At 47.2% G+C, this 19421-nt stretch overlaps 1 protein-coding gene across 8 annotated transcripts in view; it reads left to right on the top strand.

Moving 5' to 3' along the window:
* ITPR1 (inositol 1,4,5-trisphosphate receptor type 1) overlaps window positions 1-19421 on the top strand; it is a 169729-nt gene that overhangs the window by 148832 nt on the left and 1476 nt on the right. For 4 of the 8 annotated variants that reach the window (XM_086618909.1, XM_009984137.2, XM_086618911.1 and 1 more), the window contains 5 exons: window positions 845-946; window positions 2625-2764; window positions 3632-3797; window positions 4586-4746; window positions 15980-16141. In XM_086618909.1, the coding sequence (XP_086475035.1) occupies window positions 845-946; window positions 2625-2764; window positions 3632-3797; window positions 4586-4746; window positions 15980-16141 (731 nt within the window). The remainder of the gene's footprint in view (window positions 1-844; window positions 947-2624; window positions 2765-3631; window positions 3798-4585; window positions 4747-15979; window positions 16142-19421) is intronic. The other 4 variants (XM_009984139.2, XM_086618914.1, XM_009984138.2 and 1 more) reach the window with 1 other exon arrangement.

Here is a 19421-nt window from a genome sequence, read left to right as displayed (position 1 = left end):
TGAAATAACAGACTGAATATAAATGAAAAGCATCAAAGAGATGCTCGTGTGGAGTAGAGGTTTATCTCTAATTTTGGTTTGCTCATAGCTTTATAGATTGTATTAACCTCCCTCAAATATTTTCTGCAGTTAAAACTCCATAGCAGACTTCTCTGTGCTGACCTTGGGTTGCTTATTGTAAGTTAAAAATTGGGGGGTTTTCCATCCCAAAGCATCAAGCTACTAACTTAGTGGGTGGGAAGCACAGAAGTGAAATTTGTTAGAGGAGGAGTTTGGGGTTTATCTTGTTCTTTGTTGTTGGTTTTGTTTTTTTTTTTCTCTGATGCTTGAGCTGTTCAGACAAGTATTATTTGACACTCCCACTATTTTTTTCTAATTTTACTGCCAACCCTGTGAGAGACTCAAACCTCCCTGACCCTTATTATTTCACGTTTCCATGCAGCTGGAGAAATGCCAAAGACTTATTACTATGTGGCAGTAGGTCTGTTTTGATATTTGCAAGGCATCAAAAGGCAGGTTTTCAAGGCACCTTCAAAACTCACTGTGCACTAGAACATAGGAATTTCGGAACAATTTCAATTACTCTCTCAACTTTGGAGCTGATGCAAAATAAAAGCACGACTTTGGTCTTTAATTTGTAGAAATAAGAAGAATATTATGTTTGAACTTAAATCATTGAATGTGTAAATCAAAGTACTGTGCCTGTCTAAACTGTAAGATAATATACTATTCTAAATCTACCTAGTAATTGCACACCAAATACGATGGGGTATCCTAATATCTGAGAAGTAATCTTGTAAAACGTACAAAACTATCCATTTGATTCATCACCTTCTGGTTTTAGATCGCACAGAACCAGGTGAGACCATGACCGGAGAGTTTCTCTATTCAGATGTATGCAAAGCAGGTGGCAGTGAGAACTGTTCTTCAATCATTCCTTCAGACCGTAAGTATCTGCTGTTAATCCATAACTCACGCCCTGGGTTTTCACACTTTTTCTAGTTGAGCGCCTTAAATTAAAAAAATAATAATTTCTTTAAAAATCCTGTCTAAGAAATTTGGGAACAAAGCTATCATGAGAGTGTCTAACTTGAAACAGGATTCATTTAGGCCAACAGCATAAATAACATTTGTTACATGAAGTGATTAAACTAGAGAAACTTAAAACTAAACCATATTTTGATAAAACACTGTCGCACTCTTTATTTTTCTACATCAATTTGAGAAGGAAGTGATGCAGTTTACCTCTTTGCAAAGTTTATTATTTTAAAACATTAGGCTATTAAATGTGATCTAGAGGGTAATACCCTGTGAAATATGGGGCAGAACATCATTTATTGTCAGCATTATTCTATCTAGCTAACTAAGGAAACTGCTTTTAATATCATGGCAGGAAGTACTCAATGGATTAATTGACAGGGTAGGTTTGAGGGTTTTTGAGATAAAAAAGGGCATGTGAGATACTACTTGTAGCATAATCGCCAGCCTCAGATTGGGTATTGAAATATTTCAGTTTTATTTTCTAGAAAATGTAATTTGCTTCTCGGAGATTCATGATGCTGGCTGTGAGAGCCAGACAAAACATCGCTATTTCTCTTAGAAGTGGAGCTCTTATATGGTCAGATGTTTCAAAGGTCAATAATGGCCACGAGCCCATGCTCGCAAGAGGAGATGGCTCTGTTTTGCTCAAGTGTCCTCTTTGATAAGCTAAGATTCAACGTTGATACAAGAATAGTTGGTTTGCTCAGCTCTAGGAGGAGTGTGCTGCTTTGTCTTTATGCTTTCTGGCTGCAGAAAGGGAAACTCCAGAGATATTTTTATATCATAATCATCAAACCGATATCAGGGTCTTACATGGCCAGGGATGTTAATGATGTCCAAATCGTTGGCTGTTTCTCTGCCATCCTGGGGTTTGGGTATTTCTGGCTTGCACAGGGATTTGGGCCTTCCTAAGGCTGTCTGTGGGAAGGTGGGATCTGCTCATGAACGTTTTTGTGACGAAATGAAAGTCATGAGACTTTTAATGGGTGCAGGGAGCGTATCTGAGGTTAGGTAATTAATTCTAGCAGTTCTGCAACTGAAACAGCAAAGTCGGAGGCTTCAGCCAAATGAGGAAAGGGTCAAAAAAAGTACGTTACTTTTTTAGTAAAATGCCGTTTCCATAAGCAGTGATATTTTAGCCTTTTGAAAAATCCAAGTCGAAGTTGCCGTTTTGAGTGCAGCCCAAAGGCTGTGCAATCTGTCAGGCACCAAGGGAGAGTGTAAGAGGCAACACTTTGTCCTCGGAGCTGTCAGAAAGCTATGATTCCATATAAACAGGCATCTGGTGATCTGAGCTATGCGCGTTCCCAGAAATGGAAAGGGAGATTTAACCGAGTCAAAGACAGTGGTTCGAGCACAAAAGAAAACTCTGCTGGTGGGGAGAGGAGGGCAGGCTGGAGCCAGAGCAGAGCCCCGCTCCGATGGTCGGCTCTTGGCAAGAGCCGAGGAGGTTTGCGACGCTGGCTGGAAATCCGTCAGGTTTGGCAAAGGGAAGAGAGAGCATAAGCAGCAAAGAATGGAGAGAATTATTTAAAACTGATCATCTTGCCTTGTAAACGTGTCTTTGCTTGCTGTGTTCATAGAACTGATGGCTGAAGAAATGGAGGAAGAGAATAAGGAGCATACGTGCGAGACGTTACTGATGTGCATTGTTACTGTACTGAGTCACGGGCTCAGGAGTGGGGGTGGAGTAGGTGATGTGCTCAGGAAACCATCCAAAGAGGTAAATTACCACTGAACGGGGGCGGAAGAGTGATAACCATGTAGGGCTGGGGATCCACTTCTGCTGGGGAAAGCGTGTGTACGCTCCCTTTAAACGGATGTAGGATCCACCGGGACTGGAAGGGACCACACTTTGTGGTTAAATCTCTGTGGCCAGCAGTCTGCGTTTTGGGAGCTCAGAATCTGAGGACCTAAGAGAAGTACAAGCTAGTGAAAGAGTAACAGGAGGTAGCAGAACGAAAATGCGGTGGTAGCTGATACCATGCTAGCTTCTGTTTCCTATCCCCAGGAAAAGGGAAGAGGGGTTGGAGCTGGGACTGTGGGAAGGAAGGAAGGATGGATGTTGAGGACCTGTCATCAGACAGCGAGGGCCAGTCAAAGCAGCGAGAATTTTTCATAATACACAAAGCTGCCCATATAGCTGCTACTTTAGCTGTTTGTGCCCATTTGAGCCTCAAACTGGCCTCCCCCTGGTCATTCCCCAAAACCACGTTAAGGGGGCAAAGGAGCAGTCTTGGTCAGAGTGAATGCTTTTCTGTATTGTCTGCAATTTTGAAGTGTTTTCTAATATTTAGCTTTTTTTTTTTCAACTTACAATGGTTTAAAAGTTACATAATTCTGAAGAAAATTTGGGCACCCAGCTGGCAGGATGATTCTGAAATTGGTATTTGGGTATTCAGACCTGCAATAAATATGAAATGGGTACCGGGAAGTCCAACTTAATGTCCACGTAAATGGTTGTGAGCAGAAATGAAAAGAGGTGAGGGGTTGTGAGGCAGCATGCTTGGCTCCTGAACTGAGAAAGGCATGGTGAGGGTTAGATGTGCGTGTATTTGGGTTGTTAATTATTAAAATATGTGCCTTGCAGGAACCTCTCTTTGCTGCTAGAGTGATATATGATCTGCTGTTCTTCTTCATGGTCATCATTATTGTCCTTAACCTGATTTTTGGTGTGATCATTGACACTTTTGCTGATTTAAGGAGTGAAAAGCAGAAGAAAGAAGAAATTTTGAAAACTACTTGCTTTATTTGTGGTAAGTGTAGAAACACGCTGTAGAGTAAGGGGTTACTCTGTCAAAGTGAGAGGGTAACTGCAAAATAGGAGGAAACAGGAGCCTTGAATTACTGGCTGTCCCTACCTTGCATTCCTCAGCTAGCTGATGTTCTCGGGTACCACACGCGTAGGAGCTTGGCAGCAAGAAGAGAAGGGGAATGCATGCTCAGTATACCATTTTTTCCTAAAGTCCTTAGTTTCTGTTTCTCCCGTGCGTCAAAGAATAGTTTCCAATTGGAATGGGAGAGATTTTTATAAACAAGTCGTTTTTTCCAAGGGTGCAGAGTGTCAAGTAGTGTCTGTGAAAGATTTTCCCATCAGTAGATGGGGAATTCGGCTGCGGAGCCTTCGAGGCCGCCGTGGTTAAACGACACGGTCACGCAGAAGTGGCCTTACACACAGAGTGGCAGAGGTAACCTTTGGAAGTTTGCTGCAAAGCAAAGGTTGCTTCTGGTGTCATTTTGCCTAAAAATAGGAGGTGTGTTAGGAAATCCAACAAACTGATTGCAGACGAGGTAGCTGCCTTTTTTTAACCAAAAGCTTCCCATTATATGTGAGTGTGAGCAGTACTTGTTATGCCTCCTCTCCTCTGCTCACTACATCGTGGGCATTTGTTAGAGAGTTTATCCCTGTTTTCAGTATTCACTTAAGAATGCTTGTGACTGCTAAGTGGTGCAGCAGACTGTAGAAACAAGTTCTGTTCCTAGAGCTCATTTTCTTAGTACCGGTTTGTAAATCCTAATGGTTATATATGTGTCACTCTTGTAGGTTTGGAGAGAGATAAGTTTGATAACAAGACAGTCACGTTTGAAGAGCACATTAAAGAAGAGCACAACATGTGGCATTACTTGTGCTTTATTGTGTTGGTGAAAGTAAAAGATTCAACAGAATATACAGGACCAGAAAGTTACGTGGCAGAAATGATCAAGGTGAGTTTGGAGTTTTGCCTTTTCTTTTTTTTTTTTTTCTCTCCTATATTAGACCAATCTGCTGGCATGTTTGGGAAACACAGTACTCTGTATTTTATTTGTTTTGTAAGCCAAAACTCGGAGTAAGACTTTTTCTACAATAATAGGCTTAATCCAGCGCCCTTCCTTTTAGAAGCATCTTCTACAGAGAATACACTTAAGATGCACTTGGCAAGATAACGGGATGGAGCCGTTGTGCTGCTGGCAGCACGTTGCAGCGTGCAGCAGACGGAGGGTGCGGGCAGGGGCACCCGTGGGAGCCGGCGTGCCGCTGCGCCACAGTCACGCTGCCCGCGTGTGCCCAGGGAGGTGGCAGGGAGCAGGGATGGCTGGGTAGGCTCCGTGGTCTTCAATCAGGTGAAGAGATGCTATTCTGTTCCAAAAACTAATGTTTAAGGGAGAATATTTTTCAAGCTGGTGGAAGTATCCGAACAGTATAACAAACAGGTTAGAACTTGTCCCAGTATAAACATCTTAAACTGACTTGTGGGATTTGTTGTCATATGATTTTGGCTTATTATTGTAAAAAACTAAAATTAATATCTACTCGATTGCAAGGCCTTTTGATGAGAGAGTTAAAAGCCTTGTCTCTGCCAAGCTGCAGGTTCAGCAGCCTCTTCCTCTCCTGGAATTAGATCCTAAACCTCAATTACGAATTTGTGTGTCCTCTGGCTGGTTAGCAAAAGCTGTTTCTGATGGAGAACGCTTCAGTTAGTTATTTCTTTATTTGCCTTCAGACAAATAAATAGCAGAATACCTGTCTTATTTGTCTCTAGCTTTTCTGCTGCAGAGGTACAACCTACCTTTAAGCAGGCAATTTCTCGTGGCCCGGTCAGCGTGTAAATCCCACCAAGATCTCTTAGAGGTTAAACATGTTACTTCAGGGTCACTGAAGTGTGTGTCCTAGTTGTGGATTTCTGCCTCTGTAATGAGGGCTTAAAGAAATCTTGTGAGCAGTCACCTGATAGAGGATTAGCACAGTGAGATAACTAAGCACATCATTGCTGCTTTCTAGTCTGACTGATTATGTTGCTCCCTTTGTTGATCCCACTGCAGCAAGAGTTACTTCAGGGGGAAGCACTGTGCTCTTTGAAATGTTTCTGCTTATAAAAGACGATTTTGTGCTGTGTTAAAACTGATTTAAAAGGAAAAAAAGTTTCAATTAACAAACAGTTTATTAACAAATTGCTATTTCAGATTAACGGTTCAAGTGAGATAAGACCCAGTCACTGAATACGTTTGCAATAAATGCAGAAACTGGAGAACTTTTATCAGAATTTCCATTCATAGAAGAGTCAGCAAAGGCTAATTACTGTGTGTTGAACTGGAATATGAATAAATTATGCATAGGCCAAGTGTCTCATGCAGATGCAATTTTTCATAACTATATGCTCTAGGTAGAGGTTTGGAGTTTGTCTTGTAGTTGGTGGGGTTTTGTGTATCATGAGCCAGTTTTAAATCGAGAACTAACAGCAGGGTCTCACTGCGATGCTGGTGTAACCGTATGAGCTGTGGAATAAGAAATAAATTTGCTTTGCCACATCAGTGGTCTGCCACGACCTGGCACAGACTGCTGCTGCCCTGACACCGTCAATCTCGGCAGCGTTTTGCAGTCGACGCATTCCTTAGGACCGATCTGGCAAAGCTTACTCTGAGAACTAGGAGCAATTTCTTTCCGTTGTCCTTTAACACTAAAAACATTCTTTTCTGCCCTAGAAAATCTGAGTGCAAAACGTGATGAATATATTTCTTTAGCAGACCTGTTTTCAATACTTCCGTAAGAGTCAGAAATCCTTTTTTCTGCCTGAGGGGTATCTAGGAGTAGCTTGGGGCACGGTTCATCTTGTACTCAAGCCTTCTGTCTTCATCCCATGAATCTAGAAGGAGAGGCAAAAAGAAAGCCTTGAATGTGTCAGTGGTTCCAAAGACTGAGATTCACTCGTTGGAGGTGACGGCTTAGTTTGTATTTGTACAGAGGGCCAACGGGAACCTACCAGAGCCTCCTGGAAAGCCTACTTATGTCATGGTTAGACTGAAAAGGGATTTTCTCCCCACGTTTTCAGGCTGAAGGTGGCACTCTAACATCTTCAATAACGACAAAGATGGGGCACATCTTCTCCATGGGCCGTTACGGGGTACCATCCTTCAGCTGCAATTTATATCCATTTTTAGTAGTTGAGGGTAGGAAGCATAATGTGCTCCAAATCGTACCGAGATTACAGAATACACCTCAAACACGCTTCACCTTTGCTCTGACTCCCAACAGAAAGTCTTTAGAAAACTCAGATTTCTGCCTTTTGGCAACAGTAGGGGAGAAAAAAAAAAAAAAAAAAAAAATGCCTCTGCCGTTTAGTATTTGTGGGTTGTTCCACCACCACAGAACATTAAAAAAAATAACAACCCCCCAAAAAAACCCCAAATTTAGGACACTAAAATTATTTTCACCATCAGCTTGTGAGTTGCATCCAGTGCTGCTCGTACAGTGCTTTAAAGATATTTTAAGCACTGTGGTATCAAAAGAATCCTGGACAATTTTACTTGTGCCGGTTAGTGAATATTCAGAAGCTTTAAGAGTGATCTTGAATTTTGATATTTTCTTGTCTAAAAATAACGTGTGTAGAAAGGCAATTCTGAGGAGATCTACTGTGCTGGAGATGGCAGAACTGAATCTTGCCCATAGAATTCGTCTTGTAGCCTGCAGGAATCTGACCCAGCATAAAAAGAAATTGTAGCCTTGAAAATCAATGATTAACTACAATTCTGTAGTGAATTTTGTAATTCTTCATGGGTAGAAGCTCATTAAGTTAAAACACAGCATGCAGAAGGAAGTCAGCAGTTAAACTTGGAAACAGAGTTTAAGGTTTAGAGGTATTTTGAACACTGTAAGCCTGATCAAAATAGCAATTAAGAAAAAAAAAAAAACAGTGATCTGACAAAATCTAATCTACTGTACTGAGAGTACTGATTTGTAACTGTAACTTGCATAATGTTTTTCTGGTACAAATATAGGTCTGTTAGTACTTGTCATCTCAGATGGATTTTGTCAAGTTCCCCATGTTTGGGAGTTCGCGTGCCGCAGCCTGGGAAGCCGGGCTGCAGTGGTCTTGTAGCTACAAGTCCAGGCATTTGATGGGAGGCCTGGAATCCATCACCAGTTTTTCCTCCTGTAAACAGGGATAATATCCACTTTCATCAGTCGGGTGAGCGTGTGCCTGCTGTGATATATGATGTAAAACTTGGGATATCTTAAGGATCTTAGCTGGGGATTGCTGGAGCAATGTAAGGGGGAAATGGGATGGCTGGTTCTGTTTGATGTAGAAGCTGAGCTTGCGTACACACCCGAGCTGCTGCGGTGAATCATCTGCTGTCCTGAAGTCCTTTCCAGCACTGGCGAGGTTGATAACCTCCTGGATTTCAGGAGATGGCAAACAGAAGCTTGGCATGGAGCAGCTCATCTTCAAAATACGTTCTCGAGCCACCTCCTAATATCTATTTAATAGCACAGACAGTACTGTAGGATGTGAGAAAACATCTAGTGGTAATAGAGGTGGTCTTTAATTCTTGGTGTTTGTAAAGCCCTCCCGATGACCTGACTTCTGTTCAGCTGACGAAATCACTGCAGATGTGCACTTAAGCAGTGAGGCTTCAGGATGGATCAATGTCTTTTGCGAAGTGTTTATCTGGAAAGAATGCTAATGGTGCTGCAGGGCTGGTAGTCCCGTGCCTCCCGTCTTTCCCAGGAACAAAGGCATACGGTTCAGCTGCTGCCTGGCTTTGTAGTCACCAGGGAAGATCAGGTGATGTCTGAATAATACCGTGTGTGTAGGAGGTGGGGGGGATCCACTTATCGTGTTGGCCAGACATTGACATCCCCACCCAAATGACTAATGTGAACTCGGTGCAACTCCCTGCAGATCAGTTCATTTAAATGCCTTATCTACCCATCCTGTCTTGAGAGTTTCTTCTCAAGCTTTTCTGCATTTGCCTGCAGTTGCTGCGGCAGCCTGGCCAGCAGCAGCCCCAGCTCTGCAGCTGTCACTTGCATCTTGGCCAAGCTGTGCTGCAAACAGCTGTTTGCAGGCACTTCTGATACGCCAGAAATTCTTGCTCTGAAGCTCGCTGCGTAGAAAAACCACACGCACGCCTCGGGTTTGGGTGCGTTGGTGCGCCGCCGCGGCAGCGTGCCGTCGCTTGCGCCGACAAATATTTAGGGTATGCAACTCCTGCATACCCTAACAGGGGGGTTTGCATCTGCACCCTCACACCAGTGTTTGAGCAGTGTGGGAAGGAGCCGCGTGGCTGCGAGCGATTCCGTGCACGCGGATGTGCGTGTGACAAAATAAAGGCTTGTTTGGGGAAGTTTTTAGTGCAAAGCCTCCTAAGGAGCTCTTGGCGGTTTCCACGGATTTTTTAATCTGGTTTTGCACCAAGGGGATACGTGTCGTTAACCTTTCTGACAAAAGCGAGGTAGAGAGGTGTAAGGGATGGCCCAAGTTCACGTGTCCAGATGGAGAGCGCTGAGTCCTGGGTGTTCAGCTGTCATTTGAAAACGAACCATTTATAAATAGGAGTGATGGTGCAGATATCCTTAAAGGAGTTTGGTGAAGGCTAAAGATTTCCTTTTGTGCCCTAATTAACCTCCTTGTACAAAACTGGAGATTTAAATATACTATTGGGCTTTTTTCTTTTTGTCCTGAGCTGTGTGCCATACCGTAATTGGAAAGTATTTCTTATTAGTGTTTTGAGTGTCCAGTGCAGCCTGTAACTTCTGCCAAGACATAGCCTCCTGGTAAGCAAAGGCAAGGTTTCATCGGTGTCAGGCTTTTAAAATTGCATTCTTCCAGAAGTGCAAGTGCTACCTGAAACCTCTCCTAAGGAGTTAAACACCCAGCCACCATTGTTGCTGTGCTCTGAATCTCAGTGGTGTCTGATTCACAACCTGCACGAGGCTCACGGGAAGATGGCTCTGAAGGGTTAATGTGTCCCAGGCTCTATGTCGAATATAATTTGACTGGAGATGACCAAGACTGGATTTGAACTGCAGCACCTATAGGAATAACAAGTGGTAGGTCATGGTGCTTCAAACCTGAAACGTTTCAAAAGGGTCTTAATGATTCCAGCATTGGCGAAAGACGTGTACAGCTGAAATTACAGTCTGAGAAAGTGTGAGAAACTTGGTTACATTCTTGTGTAATTTGTGTCTGGAAATCCTGTGCTTTGGGGCAAAATCAAATAGAAAAGATGTGTTGTATCAATACTTATGGAACCAGTTGCAGACGGAGAAGAGAGCAGCCCATACGAATAACTTGTGTGCAGTTGCTTGGTTATAGATGAAGAAACTGGGGTTTCCAGGCTCCCAGTCACAGTGACACTGGGTGCAAGCCAGGAGAGGAGGAGGAGGAGGGCTGAGGAGGTCAGCGTCTGAACTGGAGCTGCTAGTGCTTAATTTGGTGGTGGCTTCCCAACAAGCTGCATCTCGAGATACCTTACCAGAGTTAGCCGATATAATTACAGGGTTAAACAATAAATAATAGCAGAGGCATGGAGGAGTCAAGATGTGTTTGGCAGAAGGCCCTTGGCTGCTGGAAACACTGTGTCATAGGCACGAGTCCGGAGCTTTGCGTTTAGATAGCACAGCTTAGCTTGTTCCACCCTTGCAGTCGGCGTTAAGGTGCGAACCAGAAGCTGCACGGGGAGAAATGGTTGGTCAACCTCACCTTCCCCACGCACTTCCCTCCGGAGGTGTGCGGGCTGGCGAGCCCTGCAGCATCCTGCAGGGAAAAAAAAAAAACCTTCCGTTGCTGGCATTAACCTTATGTGGCTGAGTTCTTGGTTTTCCCTGATTAAACCACCTGGGCAGGCATCGGTGCTGGGAATATCTGCTTCGCATCCCCACTGATGAGTCAGGAGTTTCACTTTGGCTGAGCGTGTGGCAGAAAAAGGGCCTGGGCGGGTGGAAGCAGAAGCAGAGGCTTCAGCCCAATTCTCTGTATTGGTTTGTCTGCATAATGTGTTGGGATGCGGGTGCATCCCAAAGCAGCTTGTAGGGTGGGTGCCATGTCCTTGCTGCTGGGGCACTGCCAGTGCCTACCAGGGAGAGGGGGAAGGCTTCCAACTGGAAATCATCGAGGGTGACGCACTGGGAAAAATAAACCGCTCAGTCTGCAGCGCTGGCCAGGACAAAAAAGCCCCGTGGGGCCGTGTGTGCCGAGGAGGTGGCCTGGGGCGGGGGCGAGGTGGTGGCCGTCCCTTGAGTCATTGCCACTGCTTCCTCCAGCCCAGCGGTGCCAGGGAGCCCGTGACCGGGGGCGCCCGGGCTGTGCCGGATGCGTTGTGCAAGAGTAGGTGGGTGCCTGCAGCCGTTGCCACCAGCAGCTGTTTGTTCAGCCTTTGCATGCTTAATTGTTTTGTCCTGCCCAGCTGATCATGGTGTAACTCGTCCTACTTAAAATGTAGATCCAAACAGCCAGAAGTAGGTTGCTGCGGAGAGGTGGCTCTGTCCTTTCTGCAAGAGTCAGGAGATCACCTTCAGGGATCCCCACCGGGGCCGCCTGCCTCAGTCCCATCAAACTGGGTGATGCTCGATGGGGTAACGTCACCGCTGGCAAACATAACGCTTGGCTCAAGGGGGTCGCCCGCAGTGAGAACTGGCACTGGCACATATGGGGGATCATTTCATATAGCAACGTGGCCAACTTCCACCTTTGGACACGCTGTCTGTCTTCCAGGTTCCCTGCTCTGCACCAGTGCAAAAGCCACTTCAGTATTTAATCTATGGAAATAATGAGAAAGGAGATTTTTTTGTATGTGTATATATATATATCTCTCTTTAATCTTAAATCTTGTTTAAAGACATGGTGGATGTGAGAGTTTGAAAATACTCTTGGGGTAGAGGGGGGACGCCGTCAAGTGCCATTCTTCATGGGAAGGGGAGAAGTGCAGCTCGGTGTGGAAGAAGTGATGGTGAGCCCTTTGCAGAAGAAAGAGAACCTGACGTGGGGCTTTTTCCAGGAAGCACAAGAAAGAACTAAGAGGTGTTTCATCTTGCCACAAACAAACAAAAACAAACAAACAAAAAAAAAAATTTTTCAAAGCGCTTCGGAGAGCTGTTTATTAGCTGTGTATGGGTATGATTTTTAACAACACATGACAGAAACCGAAATTTCCTGCTGCCACCTTCCCCTGCGAAATGATGGCTGCTGGGCCGCCTTCCAACGGCGGGCTGTAGGGATGTGTTCTGACGAGCGTTGAATTAGCCCTTCAGCACCCCATAAATATTAGCACCCCATAAATATTAGGCGCAGCAGTAGCTGAATAACTGGAGACCCAGAAGAGGAGCGGCGATGTCCTCGGGGCAGCCGGCGGTGCGGCAGTGCCAGGGGCAAGGATGAGCCCTGGTCCGTGCCGGGGGCGGCCACCTCCTGCCCGAGGAGCAGAGCTGAGGCATCTCCTGGCACGGCTGGCGTTGAGGCTGCCTCCGAAACCTTTCTTAGAACAAACTCTTCAGCAGAAGCAGGGAGGAGCGGGCGCTTCTCAGAATGAATTGCATCTGCATCACGCAGCGCCGCTTCCTCTTTTTTCAAATTTCCAATCGCGGATGGTCAGCATCGCCCCCGTGTCTGAGATTTAATGATATCTGCTTGACAAGAGGGACTTTTCCAACTTTACCTAGAAAAGAGCTAACCCGAAACCCAGCCCTCGCGGTTACCCAGCTTCCGGCGGCGGCTTCAGTCGGGGCATCTGCCGAAGCGGAGGAAACTGCGACTGTGACGGGAAGTGGGAGCTGACTGCACACCAGGATCCCGGTGCCTGCGCTGGCCGGAGGGTCGCAGCAGGCAGCACATCACCACGGCGGTGTGCGGGTGCCAGCGGCCGGGAGGGCACGGCGAGACGGGCACTGGCAGGGAAGGGACCGTGGGAGCCTTTCCCTTCACGGCTCCCTCAGCACCTCTGAAAACAAAACCTAGCAAACCCCCAGCGAAAGATGTAAGGCTTTGAAGGCACCCCGGCGCTCAGCTAAAGTTCAGCAGAAACCAGATCATCGAGATATCAATCTTTTATTCAGCCTTGAATAGCAGCGCCATGCGGAGGGCGCGCTGCCGGCGGGCGCAGGGCTGGGGCTGGGCTGGCTCCATGTGCCGTGTGCCAGCCCAGCGGGCCCGGCAGCCGTGACCTTTTCACACTCCTCTTCAGTTCCGTTTTCCCCATCTCCCCTTGAGGCATCATCATTTATTTATTTAAAAGAAAACACCCTCCCCAGCATGGCCAGGGACAGGCGTTCGGGCAGAAGTCGGTGTTTCCGCAGCGCGGTCACATCCAGCTCTTGAGCCCCTTCCCGAGGTGCTGGTGGAGGTCGCAGGAAGAGGCTGAAGGTCTCCACGCGAAGCCAGAGTGAAGGGGTGCGGGATCGTGTGTGCGGAGGGGAGGACACAGAGGTGTCCCTCTCCGGAGAGGTCCTGGCAGCCGCTGTGGGTCAGCGAGTTCGTTGGTGCCCGTGTTACCTGCACCGGTGCAGTTCTAGCTGCACATCTGTCCCCACGGTTCCTCACTCAGGGGCTTTGCCCGGGCTCTTTGAGTGGACATCCCCTTCTTTCTTGCTGGTTGGCAGCAGGACACTTCCAGGTGAACTTTGGGGTTGAGTCATGCCAACAAGCTACATGAAACCTGAAGCGGAGTGCTGGTGAGGTCCCGTGACACAGGCAGTGGGATGCACAGGTCCTTCCCTGGGCTGTCTGCACAGAAAATTTCCAGGTGCCCCTGTTAACTCTTTCAGAGATGGATCAGGACTTAGCAGGGCTATTGCCAGTTCCAGGCTCAAAAGGGAAGTCCTGTCCTCACGGCTCAGGAGTTCGCATGGAGCATTTTTGGTTTTAATCTTTCACCATTGCCATGAGAACTAGAGGCGCTTTGTTGTTTTTTCAAGTGAAAGCCAAGATTTCCCATACTCGAGTGACTTCTAGAGCTGGGGCTTTCAGAAAACCAGTGAGTACGAAACTTGTGCAGAAGCTGGTGATGCTGCAGCACTCGCTGGTCTGATTTCACCATCCAAGACTGCCCCATCACCTCTGCCTGTCATGATCAAGTTGCAACCTCTGCAGCAGCTGCAGCAGCTGCTTGTATTGCAAAGGAACGTTAGAAAAGGTTTGGGGTGTGTGTTAATAATGTCGCAGGTAGGGAAAGGTTGATGTCTGCAGGTCGTGCTCCCCTCGTCCCCTCTGCCCTTCACAAGGAGGGGGCCTGGGAAGGCCCTGGGGATGGCCTTGGAGAGCTCATCTCTCTGGGAGCAAGGAAAGGAACAGTATTTCTACAGCAAGAAAGGGGTGGATGGGAGGTGGGCAAGAGCTTCAGGGCTCTGCTCCTGCATCTGCATGGAAGCCTCAGGACATGGACCTGGGAGTCCAGGCAAGTCTGAGAATATAAATTGTGTTTTAGTCTAATTTGCTTTGTCCTCAGAAACATCTCCCCTGGAGCAGAGCAGGGAGAGGGAACAGCAGTTGGTTTAGTTTGTTTTCCCTAAGTGGGGAGGGGAAATACTTTTTGGGGGAGGTGGAGGACCTGAGCACGAGTGAGGAGCCCGCCCTGTCTTCCCTAATGAGTGTTTTAGTACGGCTGGAAGAGCACAGTGAAATGTTGCCTGTTACTACTATTAAATCTTAATTGTGGGACTGTCGTTTCCTAAAGTCCAAAATATTTTGGCACTTGTCTTGATAAAGGCATATTTTTTTTGTACATATATTTTTTTTTTTTCTTTTATTAGCAGAAACCATCTGCCCCGTAAACAGAGATCAGGAGAAAAAAGCCTTCCCGGCAGTTCTGCGTCACGTGGGAATCCTGTGGTGCACTGCACGGGAAAGGGGCTGCTTTCTGCCTTTTAGTTGCAGCAACAGTAAACTCCAAGCAGATCAGAAGCAACTAATTTAAGATGATGAATCTTGGCATCGCATCCGAACTGCAGAAAGGACGTGACTGTAACTCTCTGCAGAGGTGCACCAACCCTGATTTAAGCAGGATGGATGCTCTGGGGAATGAGTGAGCCTGGACAGGGGAAAAGAGAGAGGGTGGAGTGGGTTTGACTTAGAGATTTAGGCAGGGAATAGCAAAGAGCCAAAGAGTTTGCAGTGCCATACAAATTAGCCATAGGTTTGAGGGAGCCCAGGGAAGAGCCTGGCCTGCGAAGCGGGGCGAACTTTGATGGCTGTTAATCGGAGATGTTGGTGTTGATGCATCTTTGGTTAACGAGTAGGCTATTGCTGTTTCACTGGCTTTGTTCAAAATGTTACCGGTTGTTGCAGTGTCCCCTGTGAGAGCGCACACATCCTTATCTCATCCAGTGTTAGCTCAACTTCCATTTTAGAGAGTATCTCCAGTGTGGGAGGAGAACCAGACTAGATAGGAAACCAGTTCGGTGTTGAAATGTAAGGTGTCAAGATGCGGTACGTGCCCCTCCTCCTCTTTTGTGGCTTTCTATTCCGTTCCTGCTTTTATTTTTAACGTCACTGGCGTGTACGTGAGTGTATGTGTGAGCCTCTGTGCGTATTAATAAAACCGAGCATGTGTCCACTGAAGTCCTTGACTGCAACTTAAAACAGGGAATATCAGAGAATTTGTATGCCCCAACAGAAACTTTATTATGAGCAATTCATTGTAACTTCTAGCCTGAACCAGCCAGTCAGAATATGAATTTTTTGTTTTTTTCTTTTTTCATTAAAAAGGAAGTATTTCAACTGTGAAAGCATTTCCAGGTAGAACGTGGTTTCTTTCAGTAGAAAGCACAGCCAAACTTTGCTTGACCGAAGAAGCTAACCAGTTTTATCAGCAGAAAATCTCCAACACGCGCCAGTTGAAAGACTGTAAGATGGCAGAAGGTTTCTAGCACTGGGAAATGCTTGTCCAGACACGAAACCTGGGCTGGTTTATTGGTCCAGTGTTTCTGAAAAAGGAACGACTGGGGAGAGCGAGTTGCTGGAGAGACAAAGCCAACAACGAGCAGGCTGAACTTTCAGTAGTTACGCCTGACGTGCCTCGTTGCCTCGAGCAGGCAGTTTTGCAAACTTGCCAGTACGATGCAAATGACAATAACTACAGAGCGTGTGTGTCTGAGGAATGTCCCCGCGTGGCATTAAAGATCTGTCTGCGCTCGGGTGCAGGTTTTCGTTTGGCGAACGCTAATTGTGCACTTGTGTGTGATTCCCAGGAGAGAAACCTGGACTGGTTCCCCCGGATGCGGGCCATGTCGCTGGTGAGCAGCGACTCGGAAGGAGAGCAGAACGAGCTGAGGAACTTGCAGGAGAAGTTGGAGTCCACCATGAAGCTTGTGACCAACCTCTCTGGCCAGCTGTCAGAGCTTAAAGATCAGGTAAGGGAGAGCTGGCTGCCAACGTGCAGCCACGCACTGGTATGGGCAGGACAAAGGTCCTGCAAGCCCATTGTTCAAAGTGATGTTTTACAGCTTCTGCAAACCCCGTGAAGAACTTTTCTAAAGTAACTTGTGTTTAGGAAGGAAGTGAACAAACAAAACGTCCTCCCAAAGCCGCGTGCCCCAGCTGACCTGCCTGGCAGTGCAAACCGAACCGGTGTAGTCCAAAGCGGCCGCCTCCAGAAGGGGAAAACTTGCATTAGAACAAAATCAAAGCTGAAGTTAGGTCAGGCATCGCTGGTGCTGGCAGCCCCTGTGTGGGCATCGCTGTTGTCCTTACAGGTTTGAACCCTAAGACCTTAGCACCATCCTGTAAGTCGGAGGGTGCGATATTGATAGAAGTGCTGTGTTGCTGCGCAGACCTCAAAACCCACTGAAAAACTGGAGAAATACTTGAGTGGTTAGCTCGCACTGGTCTCCTCCGCGCTGTCGCTGCGCTGCTAATGGAGATACAATTTGGCTGCTGTCATGCTCTAGACTGCAGCACAGACATACCCGCAGAAATATTTCGCATCGCGACGTGTATTGCTGCTGTTGAACACGTGAAAGCTGCGTAGATCTCCGAGTATTTTTTCAGTGCAGCAGTTTTTCTGCAGCAAGAGTTTGAGGGCTTGTGTTACTTTTTGACTTGGCTTGGCTGGGGCTTGAGGGAATCGTGGGGATTGTTCCCAACCCAAACCCAGCGATGGCTTTGTGCGAGCCACGGAGGCGGCAGGGCTTTATTTCATGTTGTCCATATGGATTTAAGGTCCCTTCCAACCCTAACCGTTCTATGATGATTACAGCCTGACTGGAAGTAAAAGGGAAAAGGTTGCCCGCCCTGGTTGGAGCCGTTTGCGGCGGCGAACTGACTCGCTGCTTATCTCTAGGGATTAATAACCTGAGCCAGATGGTTCAATTAGTTACGTTTCTATCGATATCGGCACCGGATAAAATGAATTGCTGACTGGCACACGATGGTATCCCGGGCCAGTCGATGGAATTGCACGAGGCAGAAACGGCCAACAGGTTTGGTTCTTTATCTTTCCAGACGCAATCTGCCTACTAGAGCGCGGTTGGCACAGCGCTCTCCAATACTGATCGGAGTCCTGCTCCCCATCTCTGCTCTGGGTTGGCCGGGTTTCTCCGTAAGCCAGTCATCTTCGTGGAGACACGAGTCTCTGGAAGCCAGTATTGACTGAGATCCCGGCTCCCTGCCTTCCCATCACGCTCTGCGTTTCTGATGGAGCTGTGCCCTTTTACCCGACGCCCCGCGGAGCACAGGGAAGGGATTAAGGCAGGGTTGGGAGCAGAAAACCTTGCTGCTCTTGGCTGTAATTAGTTTTCAGACGCTGTGCCATGGAACCCCTTGCTCTAGTTGGTTTTGAGGACGGAGGACGGAGGCAGTTGCTCTTTTGTCTGTGTTTTAATACTTGCCGGGTAGTGGTTTTGCTGTTTTGCCTGGAAACAATTATCTTGAAACATGTGTCTCGCGTCGTCTTGTTGACGGGTCTGACTCAAAGTGGTCTGCAGTCACCAGGAGGCTTTCCACCGGCCGCAGCCAGCTCTGGATCAGAATGCCTCTATTTGTGAAGCTTGCAGCTCTTGGCTGAGCAAGCACTAAAAACCCTTCTCGCTCTTTGTGAAAATAAGAATGAAGGATTTAGCTTTTAGAGAGCTATTTGACTGTAAAAGCAAAAGAGGAAACCAGCTTCATTAATGTTGTGATAGCTTTTAGGAATTCCCCTAAGTACCGTCATTGAGAGCCCTGCTTAAGTTGCAGGATGCTCCAATTATGTGACAAAACCAGTATATCCCCCCTCCTGACCAGGAACTGTCTCCAGGAAAAGGAACTAACTCGGGGAACTTTTATTTGTATTTATTTTCTTGTAATTAAATGAAGGGAAAACCTCTCATTCATTTGCTTTTCGAGCTCGTTAGGTTTCTGCAGACCATAATTGTGAGAAAGTGAAATCCAGCGTGCCCGCTTTCGCAGAGAAGCGCACCGAGAGCCATTAAAGTCTTGATGGCTTTAATTCCGTGCAAAAAGATTACAACATAATTGTCTGCAACAGCAAGGGATTAGGTGTAACCACCCAGAAGCCCTTCCCAGCGCCGTCCTCCGCTCTCGGTGAGCGTGAGGCATCTCTAACAGACATTGGCTTCTCTCTCGGGATGGTCCCTCCGGGACCCCGACCTCCGTCGCCGCGACGGTGACTCGCTGGGAGCTGCCGCTGGGGCTGACTGGCAGCGGGTGGCACGGCGGGCACACGCTGGCGTGCACGTGGACGGCCGGCATCCTGCTCACGCGCTCCGCACATGCCCTGCTCCCCGTCCCGGAGTTAGCTCCGGATGGCACGTAACCTTTGGAACGAGGCAGCCTGCGTCGGGGCGGTGGCGTGCGATCGCTGGAGAGCCCCGCTTGACTCAGATGAACTCGGGGCCTCTTGGTTTCGTTTTTCGAGCCCGTCAGCGCTGCTCCAGGGGCCGACAGCTCCCCTCAATACACCCCGGGCAGCTTTTGCTGCCTTTTGGGCCCAGGCGTACGGTCGCTGCAGCTGTAAAGCTTTTGCTAGAGGTTTGCTCTCCAGTTAAATGTGATAGTGATTCCAGTTGCTCCATCCTGCAGCCCTGTGCCCTCTAGGCACGCGTTACGCGTCCTGCGGGATCAGTAACGTTCTGCATGGACGTTGCAATTGCGTTTCTCTCTCCGCTTTACGTTCAGTTGCTTTATTCTTCCTTTTTCCTCAAAGGCACGTCTTCTACCTACACCTGTGTCAGGCTGTGCCATCCCTTTTTCTTCACAGCATGAAAAATATTACAATCCCTCTTCATCGGTCTTTTTTTTCTTTCTGTTTGTATTTCACGTGTCCTCTGAACCAGTTTATTGGCTGTGTGAAATCGTGGCTTTTAGTTTTCTCAGTGAAGCTAATTAGTGTGAACTTTAAAATGAAGTCTTTGTTGCCTCTTTGCATTTCCAGCTTGGGAGTTATCTTAGAAACAGTTTAAAAAAAGTCCCAACTGGTTCATTGAGGAGTAGCTTGTGTGTGTGTCTGACACCAGAGAGTGATGGGAAGACCCCTCTCCTCCTGCTCCTGTTTGCCCATGAAGCATTACAAGTATTTGGGAATACAGACTTCCAGAAGTGTGGTTGGCAGGGTTGGGAGGTGTGCCCTGGCCTCGGGAGCCTGCGGTCATCTTCCTGGAAAGGCAAAATAGCAGTTCTGCCTCCCTTGGGTCC

This window comes from Tauraco erythrolophus, chromosome 12, assembly GCF_009769465.1.
Source record: "Tauraco erythrolophus isolate bTauEry1 chromosome 12, bTauEry1.pri, whole genome shotgun sequence".
Classification (NCBI taxonomy): Eukaryota; Metazoa; Chordata; class Aves; order Musophagiformes; family Musophagidae; genus Tauraco; species Tauraco erythrolophus.
Note: the sequence above shows the minus strand (reverse complement) of the source record. Positions and strands in the feature narration are given on the sequence as shown.